The 22461-nt window shown below is 63.4% G+C and overlaps 2 protein-coding genes across 3 annotated transcripts in view; both read left to right on the top strand.

Annotated features, from left to right (window-relative positions):
* The window catches only part of LOC131591578 (filamin-C-like), a 30954-nt gene extending 11463 nt beyond the window's left edge, over positions 1-19491 (top strand). Inside the window, exons 18-47 of one of the 2 annotated variants that reach the window (XM_058862402.1) lie at positions 101-270; positions 1232-1349; positions 1922-2184; positions 2570-3167; positions 3827-4000; positions 4487-4649; positions 5394-5554; positions 6270-6437; positions 6924-7047; positions 7140-7296; positions 7754-7943; positions 8420-8443; positions 8542-8789; positions 9518-9605; positions 9694-9834; positions 10055-10183; positions 10312-10485; positions 11047-11208; positions 11531-11734; positions 12417-12569; positions 12670-12792; positions 13670-13930; positions 15282-15551; positions 15958-16095; positions 16383-16498; positions 17057-17186; positions 17551-17727; positions 17967-18185; positions 18704-18913; positions 19246-19491. In XM_058862402.1, the coding sequence (XP_058718385.1) occupies positions 101-270; positions 1232-1349; positions 1922-2184; positions 2570-3167; positions 3827-4000; positions 4487-4649; positions 5394-5554; positions 6270-6437; positions 6924-7047; positions 7140-7296; positions 7754-7943; positions 8420-8443; positions 8542-8789; positions 9518-9605; positions 9694-9834; positions 10055-10183; positions 10312-10485; positions 11047-11208; positions 11531-11734; positions 12417-12569; positions 12670-12792; positions 13670-13930; positions 15282-15551; positions 15958-16095; positions 16383-16498; positions 17057-17186; positions 17551-17727; positions 17967-18185; positions 18704-18913; positions 19246-19433 (5441 nt within the window). In that variant the 3' untranslated portion in view covers positions 19434-19491. The remainder of the gene's footprint in view (positions 1-100; positions 271-1231; positions 1350-1921; positions 2185-2569; positions 3168-3826; positions 4001-4486; positions 4650-5393; positions 5555-6269; positions 6438-6923; positions 7048-7139; positions 7297-7753; positions 7944-8419; positions 8444-8541; positions 8790-9517; positions 9606-9693; positions 9835-10054; positions 10184-10311; positions 10486-11046; positions 11209-11530; positions 11735-12416; positions 12570-12669; positions 12793-13669; positions 13931-15281; positions 15552-15957; positions 16096-16382; positions 16499-17056; positions 17187-17550; positions 17728-17966; positions 18186-18703; positions 18914-19245) is intronic. The other variant, XM_058862403.1, reaches the window with a different exon arrangement.
* Positions 19492-20157: 666 nt separating this feature from the next.
* LOC131592333 (V-type proton ATPase subunit F-like) lies at positions 20158-21942 on the top strand. The gene is made up of 2 exons (XM_058863759.1): positions 20158-20535; positions 20858-21942. Exons 1-2 carry the CDS (start codon positions 20378-20380, stop codon positions 21057-21059), a joined length of 360 nt encoding a protein of 119 aa, XP_058719742.1. The 5' UTR covers positions 20158-20377; the 3' UTR covers positions 21060-21942.
* The last annotated feature ends 519 nt before the right edge of the window (positions 21943-22461 follow it).

The raw sequence follows: 22461 nt of genomic DNA, 5'->3' as shown, positions 1-22461 counted from the left end.
GTGGGGTGGGGATGGGGGACCTGGGGTGGGAGTGGTGGATGCTGTGGGGCGGGGACTGCGAGTGCCGTGGGTCCTGCAGTGACTCGATCCTGTGGTGCAGGGGTGGAGGTGGGGACCCCCACCCACTTCCGCGTGCAGACGCGGGGGGCGGGGAAGGCCCCCCTGGACGTGCGGTTCGTGGGGACGGGGCCTGGCCCAGCTGTGGCTGACTTCGAGGTCATCGACAATCATGACTACTCCTACACTGTCAAGTACACCCCGCTGCAGCAGGTGCGTGCTGGGGGCACCCTGACCCACGGGAACATCCATTCTGGGCACCCCAACCCACAGGAACATCCATTCTGGGCACCCTGACCCACGGGAACATCCATTCTGGGCACCCTGACCCACGGGAACATCCATTCTGGGCACCCTGACCCACGGGAACATCCATTCTGGGCACCCTGACCCACGCAAACATCCATTCTGGGCACCCTGACCCACGGGAACATCCATTCTGGGCACCCCAACCCACGGGAACATCCATTCTGGGCACCCCAACCCACGGGAACATCCATTCTGGGCACCCCAACCCACGGGAACATCCATTCTGGGCACCCTGACCCACGGGAACATCCATTCTGGGCACCCTGACCCACGGGAACATCCATTCTGGGCACCCCAACCCACGGGAACATCCATTCTGGGCACCCCAACCCACGGGAACATCCATTCTGGGCACCCCAACCCACAGGCTCAACCCACGAGGGGATCCCAAACATACAGGGGCTCCCCAGCCCGTGGGGTACCCAAGAGGGGCCCTCTCATTGATACCCCATTCCCTGGGCTCCCCCAAGGACATCCACCCATACAGCTGAGTGTATAGGGGCACCCTCATGAGCACCCCCTTCCCATAGGTACCCCCAGCTCCTGGCACCCCACCCCTATGAACATCCCCCCATCACCGTGGACACCCCACCTCTGTGGCACCCCTTGGGGCAGCTTCAGCCCAACGTGTGTATCTGTCTACCCAGGGTGCCCCCAGATCCACGGGTTCCCCCCATCCCTGGCACTTCACCCACCCCAGCAGCCGTGGGTGACCCCCCAAGCCCCCAGCCCTTATGGCTGTGTGTCCCCTGGTAGCCCCTTCGAATCCCCCAGCGCTGTCCTGTGGGTGTCCACCCTCTGCCCCGTGACTGGGCATTGTGTGGGGGTCCCCTGGCACCACCCTGAAGTCGAGTTGTTCCTGCAGGGCCCCCTGTCTGTGGTGGTCACCTATGGAGGGGACCCCATCCCCAAGAGCCCCTTCCCCGTCACTGTGGCTCCCCCCCTGCAGCTGGGCAAGGTCAAAGTGCAGGGGCTCAACAGCAGTGAGTGACAGCACTGGGGCGATGCTGGGGGCACCCCGAGGGAGGGGAGCACCCTGCATGTGGTGTGGGGTGGGGGGCAGGCCCTGGCAGGGACACTGGAGCATTGGGAGCACCCTGGGGGAAGTGACCTTGGAGGGGACACCTGGGTGAGGGGATCAGCCTCCCTTGGGGGGACACTCTAAATGTGGGGGTGCTCTGGGGGGGGCATTCTTGGGTGTGGGGTTCAGCATGGGGTGAGAACACCTGAGGGCATGGACACTGTGTAGGGTGTGTAGGGGGATACACAGCCTGGTTGTGGGGTGCAGCTTGGGGCCCCCAAGGGTGGGTCGGGGGGCACCCTTGTAGGAGAGGTTTGGGACCACTCCTGTAGGGGAGCAAACAGGGTATGAGGGACGGGCATGGGGAGGGAATGGGGGAACACACACCCTGTGGGGAAACAATACCCTGGACATGGGGGACAGCCTTGGGTGGAGGTGACACACCCTGGGACAGACATCCCCCCCCGGATTCTCCATCAGTCTAGGGACACCTCAGGGTGTGAGGTGCCCCTCTGACCCCCCTCTCCCCTGCAGAGGCGGAAGTGGGGCAGGTGCAGGAGTTCCAGGTGGAGGCACAGGGTGCAGGAGGCCAGGGGCAACTGGAGGTGAAGGTGACGGGCCCCTCGCGGCGCCCCGTGCCCTGCACGGTGGGGCCTGCGCCCCCTGGAGGCCCCCACCCTGTCACCTTCACGCCCCCCGAGGAGGGGCCCCACCGTGTCGAGGTCACCTACGATGGGCACCCGGTTCCAGGCAGCCCCTTCCCTGTGGAGGCTCTGCTGCCCCCTGACCCCTCCAAGGTGAGTGTGGCACATGTGTGCAACAGGGACATGTGTGTCCCAATCCCTGTGTGTCCCAATCCCTGTGTGTCCCAATCCCTGTGTGTCCCAATCCCTGTGTGTCCCTCCTGCGCCCCATGTGCTGCTCACAAGCCCCACGTGTGCCTGTGCCCCCATAACCCCTGCGTGTCTCCCCGACCCCTGTGTCCCTGTCCTGCCCTGTGAACAGGTGGTGGCCTTGGGGTGGGGCTACAGGGCAGTCACACGGGAGTCCACTGATGGCCACACATCCCCCTTGCCCGCCACGTGTCCCTGTGTCCCCTGACCCCTAGCTGTCCCTGTGTCACTCTTGATCTCCACCCGTCCCTGTGTTCCCCCTGACCCCCATGTGTCACTGTGCCTGCAGGTGGTGGCCTCAGGGCCAGGGCTGAAGGGCGGCCGTGTCGGGGTCCCAGCGCCCTTCTCCATTGCCACGCAAGGCGCGGGCAGTGGGGGGCTGGGGCTGACAGTGGAGGGGCCCTGCGAGGCCAAGATTGAGTGCCAGGACAACGGGGATGGCTCCTGTGCTGTGTCCTACCTGCCCACGGCACCTGGAGAGTACCACATCAACATCCTCTTCGCCGGGCACCACATCCCGGGCAGCCCCTTCACGGCTGCGGTCACGGCGCCCTTCGACCCGGCCAAAGTGACGGCGTCGGGGCCGGGGCTGGAGCGCGGCCGTGCGGGTGAGGCGGCTGCCTTCTCCGTGGACTGCTCGCAGGCCGGAGAGGCCGAGCTCACCATCGAGATCCGCTCCGAGGCCGGCGTCAAGGCTGAGGTGCTGGTGCAGAACAATCGTGACGGCACCTATGCCATCACCTACACTCCGGCCTGCGCCGGCGCCTACACCATCACCATCAACTACGGCGGCCTCCCGGTCCCCAACTGCCCCGTGCGCGTCACTGTTGACCCGGCCATCGACACCAGCAGCGTCAAGGTCTACGGCAAGGGCGTGGAGCCGCGAGGTGAGGGAGTGGCCGTGCAGGGGCTGCTCACCAAGGCACCTCCTTCCCTTGGGTGGGGATCTCCTTCTCCCCGGGGGCGTCCCATCCCTGTGGGCATCTCTTCCTCCTGGGTACCCCTGTGGACACCACCACAGGCATCTCCCCTCTGTGAGCATCCCCATGGGCACCCCATCCCTGTGGGTACCCCCTCTCTATGGACATCCCCACTCACAGACATTCCAACTCCATGGGCATCCCCTCCCCATGGACACCCCATGGACAGCCCTTCCCATGTGGAGGGTCTCTGGGCATCCTGTGGACATCCCTCCGTGGGCACCTCCCACTTGCATGGATGACCCCGAGGCCATGGACTCTCCCATGCTCACCAACATCTCCTCCCCATGGGAATTCCCTCTAATGGGGGCTCTCCTGGGCACCCCAGTCATCTCTCTTCCCCCTGTCCCCCTTGCCCCCACCACTACTCAGGGGTCCCTGTGGTTTTCCTCTCATTCCTGGGGGGAAGTTCTGGGGGTGCAGGGGGTGTGGGGTGGGACCCCAAGGCTGTGCCAGTTCCCCCTTGAAGCCCCTGTGTGTGCCAAGGGGGCCATGGGCTCTCAAAGGCTGCTGCAAGGGACTCCCAGGTGAGCTCTGGGTCCCCTTGACCCCCCTGTACCCCTCAGGGGTGCTGCGGGAGGTGGGCACTGAGTTCACGGTGGACGCGCGGGCGCTGGCCCCCACCGGGGGACCCCACATCCGTGCACGGGTGCTGAACCCCTCCGGGACCCCCATCGACACCTTCGTCACTGACCTTGGCGATGGCACCTACCGCGTGGAGTACACACCCTTCGAGGAGGGTGAGGGACCCCCACAACCCCCCTGGGAACTCCAGCACCCCTGGGTACCCCCAGACCCTCCTAGAGAACACAGACATAGCCAGGGGACTCCCAAACCCCTAGGGACCCCCAGCCCCCAGGGAACACCAACACACCCCAGGAACCTCCAGGGACCATGAGCTCTCCCAGGGACTCTGCTCCCCCACCAGACTCCAACATTCCCCTGGGACCCCAGGTCCTGGCCAGGCATCCTCCATCCCTCATGAGGGACCCTCAGAGAGGGACCTTCTCATACCACATCCAAGTGGGGACCCCCTTCAATTCCCCCTGATTCTCCAGAACCAGAAACCCCTAAGTCCCCCTGAGACACCCCCAAATCCCAACCAGGGACTCCCAGCCTTGCCCTAAAACCCCACCCAGGGACCCCCAAAATTCCCTGAGAATCCCCATCCCACAGATCCCTTGTGCCTCCTCCTTGGGCAGTGTGTGATGGTGTCCCTGTCACAGGGCTGCATCTGGTGGAGGTGACCTATGATGACGTGGCAGTCCCCAAGAGCCCATTCCGTGTGGGGGTGGCCGAGGGCTGCGACCCCACACGCGTTCGGGCGCACGGCCCTGGCCTGGAGGGCGGCCTGGTGGGCACGGCCAACCACTTCACTGTGGAGACCAGGTGGGCACTGACCCCCTACCCCAATCCAACCTTGCTCCCCAAAGACCCCCAACACCTCCAGATCCCCTGCCCTAGCCCTGTTCCACACGCACCGACCCCTCGTGCTGTCCATATTGGGGCTTTGGGGTGGGCACGGCCCCCTGCTTCAGTGTGGAGAGCAGATGGACACAAACCCTGAGTCCCTCCATTCCCACACCCATTCCCACAGTGCCCACCATGGGGGGGGGGGGGCACTGTGAGTCTGGGGGGGTTGTGATGAGCACCATGGATCAAAGATATCACTTCTATCCCAAGCCCCCAGCCCACCATCTCCATCCCTGATCATAGAAGTGCCACCATTATCCTCTTGCACCTGTGCCCTTTATGTGCGTGTCCCACCTCTATCCCATGTCACCAACCCGCCACCTCCATCCGGTGCCACCACTCTGGCATCTCCGTGTTCTGCCAGAGGTCCCACGTCCAACTTCTCGCATCCTCTACCACCCGTGTCCTTTCCCATGGATGTACCACCTCCATCCCATGTCACCAAACAGCATCTCCACCCCCTGCCATGAAAGTGCTGTCCCCATCCCATGTCATGAGGATGGCATCTGTCCCCTTGCCATGGAGGTGCCACCTCTGCCAGGGAGGTGGCAGCTTCCTCCCCCTGCCATGGAGGTGGCACCTCTGTCTCCCCACTATGGCTGTTGTTCCCCCTGCCCCACCATGCCTGTGTCACTTCTCTGAGTGGTGGCATATCTCCAGGGGTGCAGGCACTGGGGGACTGGGCCTGGCCATTGAGGGTCCCTCGGAGGCAAAGATGTCCTGCAAGGACAACAAGGACGGGAGCTGTGCAGTGGAGTATGTCCCCTTCACGCCTGGTGACTACGATGTCAACATCACCTTCGGCGGCCACCCCATCCCTGGTGAGAGGGGACACAGGGATGGGGTGCGGGGAGGTGTCCTGATTGTCACCTGTAGGTCACAGGGCTTCCTTGCGGTGACGCCACCCACGGTGGCCCCACAGCCAAGCTGTCCCCTGCCTGTGCTGTCCCCATGGCCATGGCTTTGGTACCCCCATGGTCACACTGACCCCATGGTCACACTGACCCATGGCCACCTTGACCCCATGCGGAGCCTTTGCCCAAACTATTCCATGACCGCGCTGTCCTTGTTCCAATGCTGACTGTATGGACATGTGGACCCCATGACAATGGTGACCCCACACTGTGCTCATGCCCATATTGAGCCTTTCCCCACACTGACCCTTTGGCCATGCAGTCATGCTGTCCTCATGGCTCACACTGACCCCATGACCATGTTGACCTCATGATCGTGTTGTCCCCATGCCCATTTTGAACCCATAGCCATGCTGCTCCTATGGATGTGTTGACCCCATGGCCACACTGACCTTATGAGCACACTGGCCCAACAGAGTGCCCATGCACATGATGGACACGCCAACTCTATAGCCATGCTGTCCCTGTGCCCCTGCTGACCTCATGACCATGCTGACCTTGTCCTCATGCTGACCCCATCCCCACACTGACCCCATTCCCACGATGACCCCGCGCTCACATTGGCAGTGGCCACACTGCGCCCGTCCCTGCCCCATCACGCACTGACCCCTTCTGCACACAGGGAGCCCGTTCCGGGTGCGAGTGCGGGATGCTGTGGATGCCTCAAAGGTGACGTGCTCAGGGCCAGGGCTGGGTCCCAGTGTCCGAGCGCGGTTGCCCCAGAGCTTCACCGTGGACGTGAGTGCCGCAGGACATGCAGCCCTTGAGGTGACGCTGCTGGGGCCCACTGGTAAGAGGGGACACAGCAGGGGCCTGTGTCTTGTGGTGTGTCCTGACCTCTGGGGTGTCCTGCCTTATAAATGTCCTATTTCATAATGGGATGTCCTGCCCCTTGGATGCCATGGTCTGTAGAGTCCTGCCCCCTGGGATGTCCTGCCTCATGGCTTGTCCAGCACCATGGATGCCCTGTTCCATCGAGTGTCCTCCCCTGTTATATAGGGTGTCCTACCTATGGATGTCCTGCTCCATAGGGTGTCCTACCCCACGGGACTTCCAGCCCCATGGATCCCCTTCTTCATAGGGTGTCCAACTTCATGGAGTGCGCTCCCCATGGGTGCTCAGACCCACAGGGTGTCCTCCATGGAGTTCCCTGCCCAGGGAGGTTGTGCCCTACATACTGCTCTATACCCTCCATGTCCTCCTGTCCCACATGTCCCCCTGCCTCACATGTTCCCCTGCCTTACATGTCCCCACCCCACATGTCCCCGCCCCACAGGGCTGCCGGAGCCAGTGGAGATCCGAGACAATGGTGATGGCACCCACAAGGTCACCTACACGCCAGCCACTGATGGGCCCTACACCGTGTCTGTCAAGTACGGGGGGCAGGAGGTGCCACGCAGGTGAGACCCCTACCTCGGGTGGGTAGAGGGGGGACACAGGGTCCCCACAGCCTGGAGATCACGGCACTCTCCTGACTCCCTGCTTCCCCCAGCCCCTTCAAAGTGACGGCGCTGCCCACCCACGATGCCAGCAAGGTGCGGGCAAGTGGCCCCGGGCTGAGTGCGGGAGGGATCCCTGCCAGCCTCCCCGTCGAATTCACCATTGACGCTCGTGACGCTGGCGAGGGATTGCTCACGGTGCAGATTCTGGTCAGTGCGTGAGGGGGAAACGTGGTGGTGTCAGGGTTGTGGGGGGACACACTGAGGATGGGTGAAGGGCTGCTCACACTCCAGATCCTGGTTAGTGCAGGGGGGAGTCATGGGGTGCTGAACCCCACAGGGTGTCCTTTCCCCCACATCCTGGGGTGTTGAGCCCCACGTGGTGTCCTTTCCCCCACATCCTGGGGTGCTGAGCCCTACAGGGTGTCCTTTCCCCCACATCCTGGGGTGCTGAGCCCCACGTGGTGTCCTTTCCCCCACATCCTGGGGTGCTGAGCCCCACGTGGTGTCCTTTCCCCCACATCCTGGGGTGCTGTGCCCCACGTGGTGTCCTTTCCCCCACATCCTGGGGTGCTGTGCCCCACAGGGTGTCCTTTCCCCCACATCCTGGGGTGCTGAGCCCCACAGGGTGCCCCCAGCACAGGGCACTGATGGGGGTTGCCTGCAGGACCCCGAGGGGCAGCCCAAGAAGGCGTCAATCCGGGACAATGGGGACGGCACCTACACAGTGTCCTACGTGCCCGATGTGCCCGGGCGCTACACCAGCACTGTCAAGTATGGGGGTGACGAGATCCCTGCATCGCCCTTCCGTGTCCTCGCCGTGCCCTCTGGCGATGCCAGCAAGTGCCTCGTCACAGGTGGGGCTGCCCCCCAGTGTCCTTATGCTGACCTATGGCATTCCCTTGCTGGCCCATGGCATCCCCTTGCTGACCCACAGCACCCCCTCACTGCCCCACCATGTCCCCTCGCTGCCCCACCCCACTCCTCCCTGCCCCACAGTGACCCTCCTGCCCCATGGCATCCCCTCCTACCCCACAACATCCATATGCTGAGCCACAGTGTCCCTTTGCTGTCCCACAGCACCCACCCCAGACACCCCTGCCTTACCCCCAGCACCCCGTGGCTGCCCCCCAGCACACCCACTGCCCCACTGCTGCCCCTCAGCACCTCTCCCACTGCCCCCAGACCTGCCCCATGGCACAGTGGGGATGAGCGGGTGCCCCCAGGACAGGATGTGCCGGCCCCCCCGGAGCCCCCTGGCCCCCTCGGCGCCCCCGGCCCCCCAGCCAGCCCCCCAACCCCTTCTCACCGCTCTCCCTGGTCTTTCTTGCAGTATCCATTGGGGGCCATGGACTGGGTAAGTGGTGCCAGGGGGGCACTTGGGGGGCTGGGAGGGGGCAGTTGGGGGATAGGTTTGGAGTCCCCCCATGGTCCTGACCCCACCCTCCCCTGCAGGTGCCTGTCTGGGCCCCACGATCCAGATTGGGGAGGAGACCGTGATCACTGTGGATGCAAAGGCAGCGGGACAGGGCAAGGTCACCTGCAAGGTGTCGACGCCTGATGGTGCTGAGCTGGACGTGGATGTGGTGGAAAACCACGATGGCACTTTTGACATCTTCTACACTGCACCTGAGCCCGGCAAATACGTCATCACCATCCGCTTTGGCGGGGAGCACGTCCCTAACAGCCCCTTCCATGTCATGGTGGGTGGGGCACTGGGGCGGGCACTGAGAGTCTGGGGGGTTGTGATGAGCACCATGGATCAGACTTTGGGAGACCATGGTGTGGGAAGCATGGAACTGGGAGACCATAGTGGGTGCCATGAGGCAGAGAGTTGGGACAGTGATGGGCACCGTGGGGTCAGATGATCATGGTGGGTGCTGTGAGGCAGAGAGGCGGGGCCGTGGGATTGGGAAACTGTTGGATCCAAGGGGCAAAGAGTCGAGGGAACAATGGACACCATGGGACACCAGGTTGACACCATGGGGTCGGGAAACCATGGCGGGGTTGGAACATCATGGTAGACACCAACAGACAGAGGACTGGGGCCATGGTGGACACCAAGGGACAGAGAGTAGCGTCAGCATGGAGAGCACAATGGGCACTGCAGGGTTGGGTGACCGTGATGGGAGTTACGGAATTGGGGGACCATGGTGGGGCAGTGTCAGGACAGTGGTGTCCATCGTGGAGCTGAGAGAGGTGGGAGACCATGGTGGGCCCTGTGGGGCTGGATGACCATGGTGGGCACCGTGGGACCAGGGTTGGGGTGTTGGAGGTTGGGATCATGGTGGACATGATGGGGTTTGGAGGTCATGAGGGTCATCACAGGGCCGGGAGGCCACCATGGGGGTTCTCATGTCCCCTCTATGGCCATGTTGGGACTGGGGGCCCATCATGAAGTTCTCACCCTCCCTCTCTTCCCCACGATCAGGCCACAGAGGAGCCCCCAGCCACCACTGAGAACCTCCGGCCCTTTAACCTCGTCATCCCCTTCACGGTGCAGAAGGGTGAGATCACAGGTACAGTGCAGGGTTGTGGGGACAGGGATCACCCCTTCAGGCACCAACCCTCCCCCCCTTGGTGCCTCCACTGACAAAATACCCCCAGGTGAGGTGCGAATGCCCTCGGGGAAGACAGCGCGGCCCAACATCACGGACAACAAGGACGGGACGGTGACAGTGCACTACGCCCCCTCCGAGAAGGGGCTGCATGAGATGGACATTCGCTATGATGGCAACCACATCCCTGGTAAGCCACTGTGGGCTGGGGACCACAGGGAGGCACTGGGAGCCACTGGGAGGTGGCTGAGGAAGGCCGATACAACTCTGCCCCGGTTAGACTCCAGTGGGTCAGGCATGCACCATGGTGTGGAATGTTCCTGTGGACTGTCTCTGTGGGATCCGTGGTTGGTCACCCTTAGGTTGGGGTGTCCCCATGGGTCTCTGACCACTGTCCCTTGTGTCCTCAGGGAGTCCCCTTCAGTTCTATGTGGATGCCATCAACCCACGCCATGTCAGTGCCTATGGGCCTGGGCTGAGCCATGGGATGGTCAACAAGCCATGCACATTCACCATTGTCACCAAGGATGCTGGCGAGGGTGAGTGATGGCCAAAGGGGGCTGGGAGGTCATGGGGACCCCCCCAGTGCCACCAGCAGGGACTGGAGACCCCTGGTGCCTCATGATGCCCCTTGTCCGGTGCCTTCTGACAGCCCCTGTGCCTACAGGTGGGCTGTCGCTAGCGGTCGAAGGTCCCTCCAAGGCGGAGATCACTTGCCAGGACAACAAAGATGGGACATGCACCGTGTCCTACCTGCCCACAGCCCCTGGCGACTACAGCATCATTGTGCGCTTTGATGACAAACACATCCCGGGCAGCCCCTTCACTGCCAAGATCACTGGTGAGATGGGCTGGGGGCACAGTGGGGTCTGGGGAAGTTCTGGGGGTTTTTGGGATCTCCACATGACCATGGGGGCACCTGGTTGGCCATGGAGACATCTGCGGAGTCATGGTCGTGAAGGCACCTGGGAGGCTGTGGGGGCACTTGTGTGACCATGGGGGCACTGGTGGCTCATGGGGACACCTGTGGGCTAATTGGCATACTTGCCCCATGGCCGCTGGGACAGCTGTGGTGTCTCTTGTCCAACCCTGGCCACCAGGATTCCCCCTCCCATGGCCTTGGGGACACTCTGAAGCCTTGGAGACCCCAACCCACAGCCATGGGGATGTTGTGGAGCTTTGAGCACCCCATCACAAGATCATGCAGACCATGTGGGGACTCTAACCATGGCTTTGAGGACACTATTCACACATCTTTGGGTGACCCCTGATTCTGGGGACCCTCTCCATATGCCCATTGGGACCTTGTGGGGCTTTGGGAATATCGTTCCATCACCATTGGGATCCTATCCATCTTGTCATCCACCTTGAGCTGATATCCCTGCTGATGGCATCTCTGCAGGGGATGACTCCATGCGCACGTCCCAGCTCAATGTGGGCACCTCAACTGATGTGTCACTGAAGATCGCAGAGACAGACCTGAGCCTGTTGGCGGCTACCATCCGTGCCCCGTCGGGCAACGAGGAGCCATGCTTGCTCAAGAGGCTGCCCAACCGCCACATCGGTGTGCAGGGACACGGGGACGCTATGGGGACACGGGGACATGCAGATGTGGGCACAGGAGAACGGGCACATGAGAGAAGGATGTGGGACCTGGGGACTTGTTGGGATGGGAAACAGTGGAGCTATGGGGTCACAGAGATGGGTGGCCTTGTGGCATTGGGTCAGCAGGGGGTTGGTGGCCATGGTTAGGGGACTTGGATGGTGACCAGGGGCTGATGGAGGTGGCCAGGGGCTGGTTGTGGTGGCTAGGGGATGGGGATGGGGATGGTACATGGGTAGTGGCCAAGTCTGGTGGTGGTGTGTGACCACTCTGTCCTCCCCAGGCATCTCATTCACACCCAAGGAGGTGGGCGAGCACGTGGTGAGTGTGAGGAAGAGCGGGCAGCATGTCACCAACAGCCCTTTCAAGATCCTGGTGGGACAGTCAGAGATTGGTGATGCCGGCCGGGTCAAGGTGTGGGGCCAGGGGCTTCTGGAGGGCCACACCTTTGAGGTGGCCGAGTTCATCGTGGACACACGCAGTGCTGGTGAGGCCATGGTGGGGGATGGCCACGGGGGAGGTGGTAGCCATGGCTAAGGGCAGGATGGGGTGATGGCCATGACCATGTGTTGGTCATAGCCACCCAAGGATGAGGTGGTGGCCATGGTTATTGCTGTGGTGTACAATGGCCACACGTGATGGTGGCCAAGGCTACATGTGGCCAGGAAGGCAGGGTGCTGATGGTCATGGCCAAGGCAGGATGGTCCCTGTGGCTGGGGTTGGATGGTGGCTGTGGTGGTGGTGTGGCCGTAGCCAGGATGATTTGAGGACCATGGCCATGCTAAAGCTGCTGCCAGCACAGGATGTAGTGGTGGCTATGGTGTGACCATCATCTGAATGGGATGGTGACCATGGTAATGGCACAGCCAATGCCCAGGTGGAAGGTGGCTAAGGCCATGCCATGGCTGTGGCAAACACAGGATGGGGTGGTGCCCATGATTATGGGCATGGTGTGACCAGTGCCAGGATAGAGTGGTGGCCATGTCCCATGGTGCAGCCAAGAGGGTGACACCGTGGTTACCATGGCATGGCCATGGCCACGATGGGGCTGATGACTGGGATTGGATGGTGACCATGGACAGTTTGGGCTTGTGGCCTCGGTGTGACCATGAGCAGGACAGGGGCAGCCTCCATGAGACACCTCTGATCATGTCCCCGTGGCCCCCCAGGTTACGGCGGGCTGGGCCTGTCCATTGAGGGCCCCAGCAAGGTGGACATTAACTGTGAGGACATGGAGGATGGCACCTGCAAAGTCACCTACTGCCCCACCGAGCCCGGAAACTACATCATCAACATCAAGTTTGCTGACAAACATGTCCCAGGTGGGGCCTGGAGAAACATGGGGGGACAGAGGGCTGTGGTGGAGAGGGGTGCTAGGACCCCCAGGGGGTGACAGGTCCCTGAGGTAACTGTGTCCCACAGGGAGCCCCTTCACGGTGAAGGTGACTGGTGAGGGGCGGATAAAGGAGAGCATCACACGCCGGCGACAGGCACCCTCCATCGCCACTGTTGGCAGCACTTGCGACCTCAACCTTAAGATCCCAGGTAGGGTTGGCCTTCCTCCTCCTTCTGCTCCTCCTCCTTCTGCTCCTCCTCCCACCTCCTCCTTCTCCTTCTCCTCTCACCTCCTTCTCCTCCTCCTCCTCCTACCCTCCCTCCTCCTTCTCTTTTCCTCCTCTTCCTCTTCCTTCTCTTCTCCATATTTCATCCTCCATCATCCTTCTCTTCATCCTCCCCTCTTCCTCCTCTTCATCCTCCCCTCTTCCTCCTCTTCATCCTCCCCTTTTCCTCCTCTTCTTCCCCCTTCTCCATCCTAATCCTCTTACTCCTTCTGCTCTGTGGGCCATGGGGATGGAGACACATCTCAGCCACTCCAGTCTGATTTCTCCTTCCTTCTTTCTCTCCCCTCTGTGCGTCTGTGTCCATGTCTGTGTCCCTCTGTGTGTGTGCCTGTGTCCATGCATCCCTCTGTGCATGCTACCACCCACTGATACCTCCGTCCACATGTCCGTCCGTGTGTCCATTCACACATCTGTCCACGTGTCCATTTCTGGCTTCATCCACCCTTGGCTCCATCAATCCCTGCAACCATTGCCACATCCATCCCTGTGTCCACCCCTCCCTGCACCATCCTCTACTTCCAACCCTGTGACTACCCATGTCTCCACCCATCACGATTCACACACATCCCTGTGTCCATCCTTGTCTCCATCCCTCCGTGTCTGCACCCATCCACGTCTCCTCCCCATCACTGCATCCATCCCTGTGCCCATTCATCCCCATGTCTGTCCGTATCCTCCTGTGTCCCCATCACCCCTCTGCGCCCCTTTTTGTTCCCCCAACCTGTGCCCGCACCCTGTTGTCCCCACGTGTCCCCATGTGTCTGCACTGTCCCTCTGTGTCCCCGTGGGGCGTTCCCCAGGGAACTGGTTCCAGATGGTGTCGGCGCAGGAGCGGCTGACGCGCACGTTCACGCGCAGCAGCCACACGTACACGCGCACGGAGCGCACGGAGATCAGCAAGACGCGTGGCGGCGAGACCACGCGTGAGGTGCACGTGGAAGAATCGACCCGCGTGGGCGGCGCCTTCCCCCGTGCGCCCCCGGAGCCCTTCGGTGCCTTCGGGGCCTTCGGGACCCGCGAGGGCATCGGCGCCTTCGCAGCCCCTGCGCGCGCACACGAGGGTGCGTCCTGCAGCGGGGGGTGTGCAGGGGGGTGTGCAGCAAAGGGGGATTGCACAAGACCTGGGTGTGCACGAGGGGCGAGTGTGCGCGAGGGCTGGGTGTGCAGGGCACTGTGCTTGCACGAGCGGGTGGTGCACTGGCACGTGGGGGCTGTTTGCACCAGGGCTGGGTGTTCTGGGGCCGGGCACCGGGTTTGCACCAGGGCTGGGTGTGCATGAGGGAAGTGTTTGCTCAAGGACTGGGTGCTCTGCAGTACCAATGTGTGTTTGCACAGAGCTGTGCTTGCACGAGGGCTGGGGGTGCATGAGGTGTGTGGGCAGGGCACCGTGCTGGCACAAGGGCTGGGGGTGCAGGGAAGTGGGCTTGCGTGAGAGCTGGGCACACTTGCCACAGGAGTGCGCTTGTTCAGGGCTGGGTGTGCTCTCACCAAGGCCCACCTGCGTGTGCTCAGGACACAGCTGGGACAGACGCCCTGGCACACGTGTGGGGGCTGCTGTGATGATGGGGGGTGCCCTTCCCACGGGGATGTGTGCCCAGGTGGGGGGCAATGCTGGCTCTTTGCACGAGCAGTTGCACACCTGCTTACAGGGGTGTGTGCTCAGCCCAAAGGGCCATGGGTGCGCTCAGCGTGAGCGTGCAGTCTCACGGGTGCATGTGTGTGCACACATGTGTGTGAATGTGTGCACGTGCACGCTGCCAAGTGCACGTGTCCCGTGTGTGAGGGGCACGCCCGCAGGGTGGGGTGCACCCAGTGTGTGCTCTGGTGGGTGTTTGGGCATCAGGGCACACTGGCTGCAGGGTGGTGGGATGACAGTGACAAGGGTGTCCTGGTGGTGGGGTAGCAGGGTGCTAGTGTGCCAGGGAGCTCTTTGGATGATGGTGAGAAGGTGATGGGGCAAAGGGGTACCCCAGTGCCCTGTTATCAGAGTGACAGGATGCTGCAGTGACAGGATGACACTGCCCTGGTGACAGGGTGACAGAGTGCCCTGATGACAGGTGCTGGGGTGCCATAGTGACACGGTGATAAGGAAATGGGGTGCAGAGGGGCTGGGGTGTAGGGTGGTGATTATAGGTTATAGGATGGTGGAGTGATGTGGTGACAAGGTGCCCCGGTGACAGGATGACAGTGTGCCATATAGTGATGGGGTGCTGCGGTGCCATGGTGGCACAGTGCTGGGGTGACAGCGGGGTGATGTTGGGGTTCCCAGGTGCCTGCAGGGTGACATGGTGTGTGCCTGCAGGTGAGGTGATGGTGCAGGAGCTGGGATGCCCTAGCGATACGGTGTTGGGGTGACATTGGGGTGCCGATGGGGTGTTGGGGTGCCCACGGTGAAGCGGTGTGTGCCTGCAGGCGAGGCGTCAGCACAGGAGCTGTCGGCGCAGGTGCTGAGCCCATCGGGGCAGCGGCGCGAGGCCGAGGTGGTGCCGGGGGGCGCGGGGGTGTACAGCGTGCGCTTCGTGCCCCAGGAGACGGGTGCCCACACTGTCAGCGTCAAGTTCCGGGGGCAGCACGTGCCCGGGAGCCCCTTCCAGTTCACCGTGGGGCCCCTGGGCGAGGGCGGCGCCCACAAGGTGCGCGCAGGGGGCACCGGGCTGCAGCGCGCCGTGGCCGGCACGCCAGGTACGGGGGCTCTGCCAGGAATGGGGGATGACGGGGGCCTGGGGGCTCTGGGGTGACTGGGGAGGTGTGGGTGTGATGGGGGTGTGAGGGCAATGCAGGGTGGATGCTCTTGGGGGGATGTGGGGGGCTCTGGGTGCTGTGGGGGTGTGGGCAGCAATGGGGGGTAGGTGCTACGTGTGTGGGGGGTGCTGGTGAAATTTGGGAGCTCTGGCTGCTGTGATGGGATTTGGGTACAGCTGGGTGTGGGGGCAATGGGGGGCTGTTACGAGTGGTCTGTGTGCCATGGGTGGGATGTGGGTGCTGTTGGGGAGTCTGGGTGCTCTGGGGACGTGGGTGCAGGTCTGTGCTGGGTGTCACCATCCTGGGGTGCCACTGAGGGCCAGGGTGACCCTGGTGATCCCCCCAGCTGAGTTCAGCATCTGGACGCGTGAGGCTGGCGCGGGGGGACTCTCCATTGCTGTTGAGGGGCCCAGCAAGGCCGAGATCTCCTTTGAGGACCGCAAGGACGGCTCCTGTGGTGTCTCCTACCTGGTGCAGGAGCCAGGTGAGGGGGGCTGTGCCCCTACACCCTCAACCCCCCCAACCACCCCTAATGTCCCCCAGGGTGCTCAGCCTCATGTGAGGAGGGACCCACATGCAAAGGTGTCCCGGTTAAGGGTGTCCTCCAGGGAGGGTGTCCCCAGATAAAGGTGTCTCTCTGCACAGCTGTCCCCAGGGGAGGGTGTCTCTGTGAGTGGTGTCCCCGTGCATGGGTGTCCCCACACGCGAGTGTTTCCAAGGGAAGCTGTCCCCATGTGGGGGCTCCCCACGTGACTGTCCCATGTCCCCCAGGTGACTACGAGGTGTCCATCAAGTTCAACGAGGAGCACATCCCTGACAGCCCCTTTATTGTCCCTGTTGCCTCCCACTCCGATGACGCCCGACGGCTCACTGTCACCAGCCTGCAGGTACTGGGGACACTCCCTGTGACACCCTGGGGAGCCCCTGGGCTCACAGATGGCCCCTGGGTCCTCAGGTCACAACTGGACTGCTCTGAGCCCCTATTGCAAGCTTGAGATGCCCACTGTGTGTGGCACCCTTGGACCCTCTGGGGCACCTCTCCCTCCCTCCCTCCCTCCCTCCCTCCCTCCCTCCCTCCCTCCCTCCCTCCCTCCCTCCCTCCCTCCCTCCCTCCCTCCCATTCTTGGGGCCACCTCTTTCTCCCTCCCTCATGTCACCTTTGGGACCACTGTGTCGCCCCTTTGTCACCCTTGGGATTCCCTGGAGCCACCTCTCCCGCCTGTTACCATTGGCACCCTCCTTGGTGCCACCCCTGTGTCCCTTGTGTTTATCCTGGGCCACCTTGCACACCTGTGTCACCCTTGGGCCCCATGGTGTCCCCCTGCCCCCCCCACTGTGTCCTCCACCCCCCTCATGTCCCCCCATTCCCTGGGGTGTACCAGCTGGCCTCATTCATGATGTCCCCTGCCCCCCTTGTCCCTGATGCCACCGTGGTGTCCCCACAGGAGACGGTGGCAGTGAACCAGCCGGCGTCCTTTGCCGTGCAGCTGAACGGGGCGCGTGGCGTCATCGATGCCAAAGTGCACACGCCTGCAGGGGTGGTGGAGGAGTGTTACGTGTCCGAGCTGGACAGCGGTGAGGGCACATGGGGACACCGCGGGGACACCGCGGGGACACCACGGGGACACTGGGACACCGGGTCTGCGGATGTGGGGGTTGTGGGCACGGGGCACGGGGACATCTGATGTGGGGACATGGGGATTGAGCACATGGGGACACAGGACATGGGGACAGAGTGACACAGGACATCCCCCAGACTGGTACACACTGGGGTTCTTGTGTGGGGTGTGGGCACACGGGGGTGTGGGGACATGGGGACACAGGGATATGGGGACATGTCTGTGTCCCCCTGGTATGCACTGGGGTTCCTGCTGGGCAAGAACAGAGCTGTGGGGACATGGGGACACGAGGACACGGTGACATGTCTGTGTCCCCCCAGACCGGTACGCGCTGGGGTTCCTGCCACGTGAGAACGGAGTCCACTCCATCGACCTGCGCTTCAACGGGCGCCACGTGCCCGGGAGCCCCTTCAACATCCGCGTGGGCGAGCAGAGCCAGGCCGGGGACCCTGGGCTCGTCACTGCCTTTGGGCCGGGCCTCGAGGGTGGCCGCACAGGTGACACTGCTGTGGAGACAGGGACAGGGACATGGCTGTGGGAGGAGGGTGGGGATGGAGGAACAGCTGTGGTGGTGGCAGGAGAGACATGACCATGAAACGGTGATGGGGACAGAGCCACGATGGAGATGTGGCCAAGGGAGCTGCCATAATGGGAATGTGGCCATGGGTGACCACATGTGACCACAATGGTGTCCGAGTGTCCCCTCCGTGATGCCATCCCCATGTCTGTGTCCCAGGGGTGCCCTCAGAGTTCCTGGTGAAGACAGCCAATGCAGGGGCAGGAGCACTGGCTGTCACCATTGATGGACCCTCCAAAGTGGAGCTGGACTGTACTGAGGTCCCCGAGGGCCACCGTGTCACCTACACCCCAATGGCCCCTGGCAACTACCTCATCTCCATCAAGTATGGGGGCCCCCATCACATCGTGGGGAGCCCCTTCAAAGCCAAGGTCACTGGTATGAATGGGGGGGGACCTGAAGATGGGAAGGGACATGGGTGTGGGGAGGGACATGGGGACAAAGAGGAACATGGGAACTAGTGGGGACAGGGGAACTGAGGGGGAAGTGGGGATCCCGGGACCCCCACCACATCACGGGCAGCCTCTTCAAGGCCAAGGTCACTGGTACAGGTGGGGTGGGGGTAGATATGGGTATGGGGGGCATGGATAAGGGAGATTGGGGCAGGAGAATGTGGGGGTCCCCAGTGTGGGGTGACAAGGGGTCAGTGATGGGTATGGGGGAGGGTTGCAGGAGGGTCATCCTGGAGGTCCCTCAGGGTGACATCAGTTGGGGGACTCCTAGGGTGGTGACAAGGGATCCTGGGGGTGATGTGGTGTAGAAGCCCCAGGATGACATGATGGGGGTCCCAGAGGGAGGAGGGATTGTCCCCGAAAAGTGTCCTCATATCCCCCCAGCAAGGTGTGATGGGGGTGTCCCCATGGTGGGGGCTGACCATGTTCCCCGGTATTCCCCAGGCCCACGGCTGTCAGGGGGACACAGTCTGCACGAGACCTCGACAGTGCTGGTGGAGCCGGTGGTGAGGGCAGGGTCGCGGGGCCCCCCCGCCTTTGGGGGTGTCACCAAAGCCCCATCGGATGCTGGGCAGGTGGTGGCCCGGGGGCCAGGGCTGGCAGCCGCCCGCCTGGGCCACAAGAACCACTTCACTGTGGACTGCAGCAAGGCCGGTGAGGGGCCCGGGGGGTCCTGGGGGCTTGGGGTGGCTGGGGGGTCACGGGCTCGGAAGGGCAGATGGGGGCTCAGCAGGGCAGTCCAGGGACTCCCATGGGAGTCCTTCGAGGACTTGGAGGAGAGTCTGTGGGTCTGTGGGGTGTTCAGAGAATTTGGGTGAGTCTTGAGAAAGGATGGGCTAGGTGAAAATGGGGCCTGTGGGTCCTGGGAGGGGATGGGGTGGGTAAGTGGGGGAGTCTGATGGAGGGTCTGGGATGCAGGGGAGGAAGTTTGGGGTGAAGCTGCGGTCTCAAGCTCAGGGTTCACCCTGCCTGTGTCTCTCCATCAGGCACAAACATGCTGCTGGTGGGGGTGCACGGCCCCAAGGCCCCGTGTGAGGAGGTGCACGTGAAGCACGAGGGGAACCGTATCTACACGGTGACCTACAGCGTGCGGGAGCGTGGCGAGTACGTGCTGCTGCTGCGCTGGGGGGACCGTGACGTCCCAGGGAGCCCCTTCCGTGTCACTGCGGCCTGAGACCCCCCCGGGGATCCCTGGGGGTCCCAGGCCTATCAATAAAGCACTGGGAGAGGAAGAGTGGTCCAAGTGATGACAGGGGAAATATCGCAGAGTGGGGCTGGGAGGGTGCCAAGGGGACTCCGGGGAAGGACACCACGTGTAGGGCCATCCTGAGCAGGACAGCGGAATTCCGGGGTGTCAGGGGGCGGTTCTGGGGATCCGGGACAGGATGATGGCGGTCCAGAGCAGGATATCCTGGTCCTGGGGGAGGCGGGGGGGATTCCGGGGGCTGCAGGATGGGATTAGGAGGTCCTGGTCTGAGATGGTGGGGTCTGGAACAGGACACTGGAGGTGGTTTGGGAGGGTCTGGGGTGGAATGGCCAGGTCGTGCGGGGGTCCAAGGGGGATTCCATGGCAGGAGAGCGGCAGTTGCTGTGGGGGGCCCGGGGGCGTTCAGGGGGTCCCGAACAGTGCGGTCCGGCCTGCCCTGCGAGGCCCGCGCCGCCCGCTAGGGGGCGCTGTGTGCGGGAGCGCCCCGCGTCCCCTCAAGGGCACGTCCCACTGCGCATGCTCGCGATCGCGGGGCGGGGCCGGCGTGAGGGGCGGGCCCGGCTGGGCGTGGCTCCTCCCGCGGCGGTGGGCGGGGCCTCGAGGCGGTGGGCGGGGACTCGCCGCGGTGGGCGGGGGACTCGCCGTGGTGGGCGGGGCCTAGAGGCGGTGGGCGGGGCCTCGCGGCGTTGCCGGGGCAGCGGTGGGCGGGGCCGCTCGGGAGCCCGGAAGCGGCGGAGGAGCCCTGAGGCGGCGGCGGAGCCGGAGCCCGGAGGCGGCGGCGGGTCCCGCTCGTTCCCGATCACTCCTGATCCCGTCAGCCGCTGCCGGCGGCGCGTCCCGATCCCGCCGGGTCCCGGCAGCGGCCCCGGGGCCGCCATCCCAGTGGATTCCGTACCCAGCGGCCCCCGGGCATGGCGGGCCGCGGGAAGCTGATCGCGGTGATGGGCGACGAGGACACGGTGACCGGGTTTCTTCTGGGCGGCATCGGGGAGCTGGACAAGCACCGGCGGCCCAACTTCCTGGTGGTGGAGAAGGAAACAAGCCTGGCTGAGATCGAGGAGACGTTCCGGTGTGTGTGGGGGGAGGCGGCGGCCCGGGAGGGCACGGGGCGGTCTGAGGAGGGGTCTGGGGGTGTCTCAGAGGGGTCAGAAAGGTAAGGGAGGTGTCTGTGGTGGTCCTGTGAGTCCCTAGTGGGGTCTCTGAGGAGGATCCAGGCAGGTTTTGGGATCTCGGGGGGGTCACAGAGTTCCTGGAGGGGAGAGAGAGCTCGCAGGAGTCCCGGGTCAGGGTGCCAGGAGTGTTCAGGGGATCCAGGGGGTCCCGAGGAGCGCGTCCCACCTCGCTGGTGTCCCCTCTGTGTCCCCTCACTGTCCCTTTCTCCCTGCTCGCAGGGGTTTCCTGGCGCGGGAGGACGTGGGCATGATCCTGATCTCGCAGGCCCTGGCGGAGCAGATCCGGCCGGCAGTCGCCGCCCATGCCCGGGCGCTGCCCGCGGTGCTCGAGATCCCCTCCAAGGACCACCCCTACGACCCGGCCCGGGACTCGGTGCTGCGCCGCGCCCGGGGGCTCTTCGCACCGGATGAGCTGCGATAGAGCCCCCCGGGATACCCCAACCCCTCCCGACACTGCCCCAAATCTCTCTCTAAGCTCCCCCAAACAGTTCCCCCGGTACCCCCAGTATGTGCAAACCTCCTCAGCACCCCCAAACTGTCCCCTTCACCCTGTGCCCGTGGCCTCTTTGCACCCAGCCACGGGTGACGGGCAGCAGGGAATCCCAAACACTCCCCGGTACCTTCCCAGCACCCTCAAACAGTCGCCCACCATTCCCCTAACTTCTTCACACTTGACAACCTGTGATAGCCCTCCCTGGTACCCCAGAACAGCCCCTGGGGCCCCGTGGGGTCCCAAGCCAGGCCTGGGAGTCTCCACCCCAGAAAAAAACCCACACAGGGGCCCCCAGCCCACCTGGGGCAGTTGTGCCCTATGCCTGGGGCCCTCTCTCCAAGAAGTCCCCATCCCAGAGTGCTGCTGGGGCGTCCCTAGGGTTCCCAGGGTGTTCTCTGGGTGCTGGGGAGCTGTGGGTGCCCCGTGGGTCTGAGGGTGACACCGGGAACTCTGCGGGTGCCTGGGGCAGCCACGGGAGCCTTGTGCGTGACCCGTGACTATGTCTCAGCCGTGTCCCACCATGGGGAAGTGGCAGTACCGTATCCTGCTGAATCCTGCCAGATCCTGCCTGTAGGCAGGGAGGGACAGCTGGGGAGGGGGGGGCAAAGGAGCACCCCAAGGACACTGGGAGTTGTCACTGTGACCTTGTCACCATTGCCCCAGCTCCTCCCCAGCCTCCTCACCCCAGCAGAACCTGTGGGGAATGTTATTTATTGTTGTCCCCCAGTGCCCACGTGTCACTCGTGTCCCCCGTGTTTCTCCCTGACAGTGTCCCCAACATGTGCTGACACCACTCATTGTCTGCTCTGCTCTGCTCTGTGGGGGATGGGGGTGTGGGAGGGACAGAAATATGGGGCGACGTGGGGATGTGGCACAGGGACATACAGTGGGGCTCAGGCTACAGAGACGTGGAAGGCTCAGGAGCACCCTGAGACCCCCCATAATCCCCACCCACAGCAGGGATGAGCTCCTGCCCCCCCACAGTGATCCCCAGGGCCTGAGGGGCAATGGTCTGGGGGTCTGGGGGCCCCATCTGCCCAGCCCTGCCCCCATGTTTGCTCCCACCCTCCATGTCCCCATGGCCCACCACACCTTCTCAGCAGCCCCTGCTGTGCCCCTGCGGACAGGGGTAACACCTTGGGGGGGTCCCCAAAGCTTGGGGAGGGTTGAGAAGGAGCCCACATCTCTGGGGGGCCTGGGTGATGGCTGTGCTCAGGACTTGCAGTGGTGGGTGGGCAAGGGTGGGCACAGGTGGACACAGCTGTAACAGATGTCACATACACAAGTGTCACACTGGTGTCACACACAGCTACAGACACAATATGTGATT

The sequence above is a fragment of the Poecile atricapillus genome, chromosome W, assembly GCF_030490865.1.
Source record: "Poecile atricapillus isolate bPoeAtr1 chromosome W, bPoeAtr1.hap1, whole genome shotgun sequence".
Lineage (NCBI taxonomy): Eukaryota > Metazoa > Chordata > Aves > Passeriformes > Paridae > Poecile > Poecile atricapillus.
This window is presented reverse-complemented; position numbering and strand designations above follow the sequence as displayed.

Excerpts from the sequence above, each read along its gene's own strand:
- LOC131592333 (XM_058863759.1), top strand. The coding sequence starts at position 20,378 with ATGGCGGGCCGCGGGAAGCTGATCGCGGTGATGGGCGACGAGGACACG. Across the intron at positions 20,536-20,857 it reads GAGATCGAGGAGACGTTCCG|GGGTTTCCTGGCGCGGGAGG; the intron begins GTGTGTGTGGGG and ends CCCTGCTCGCAG.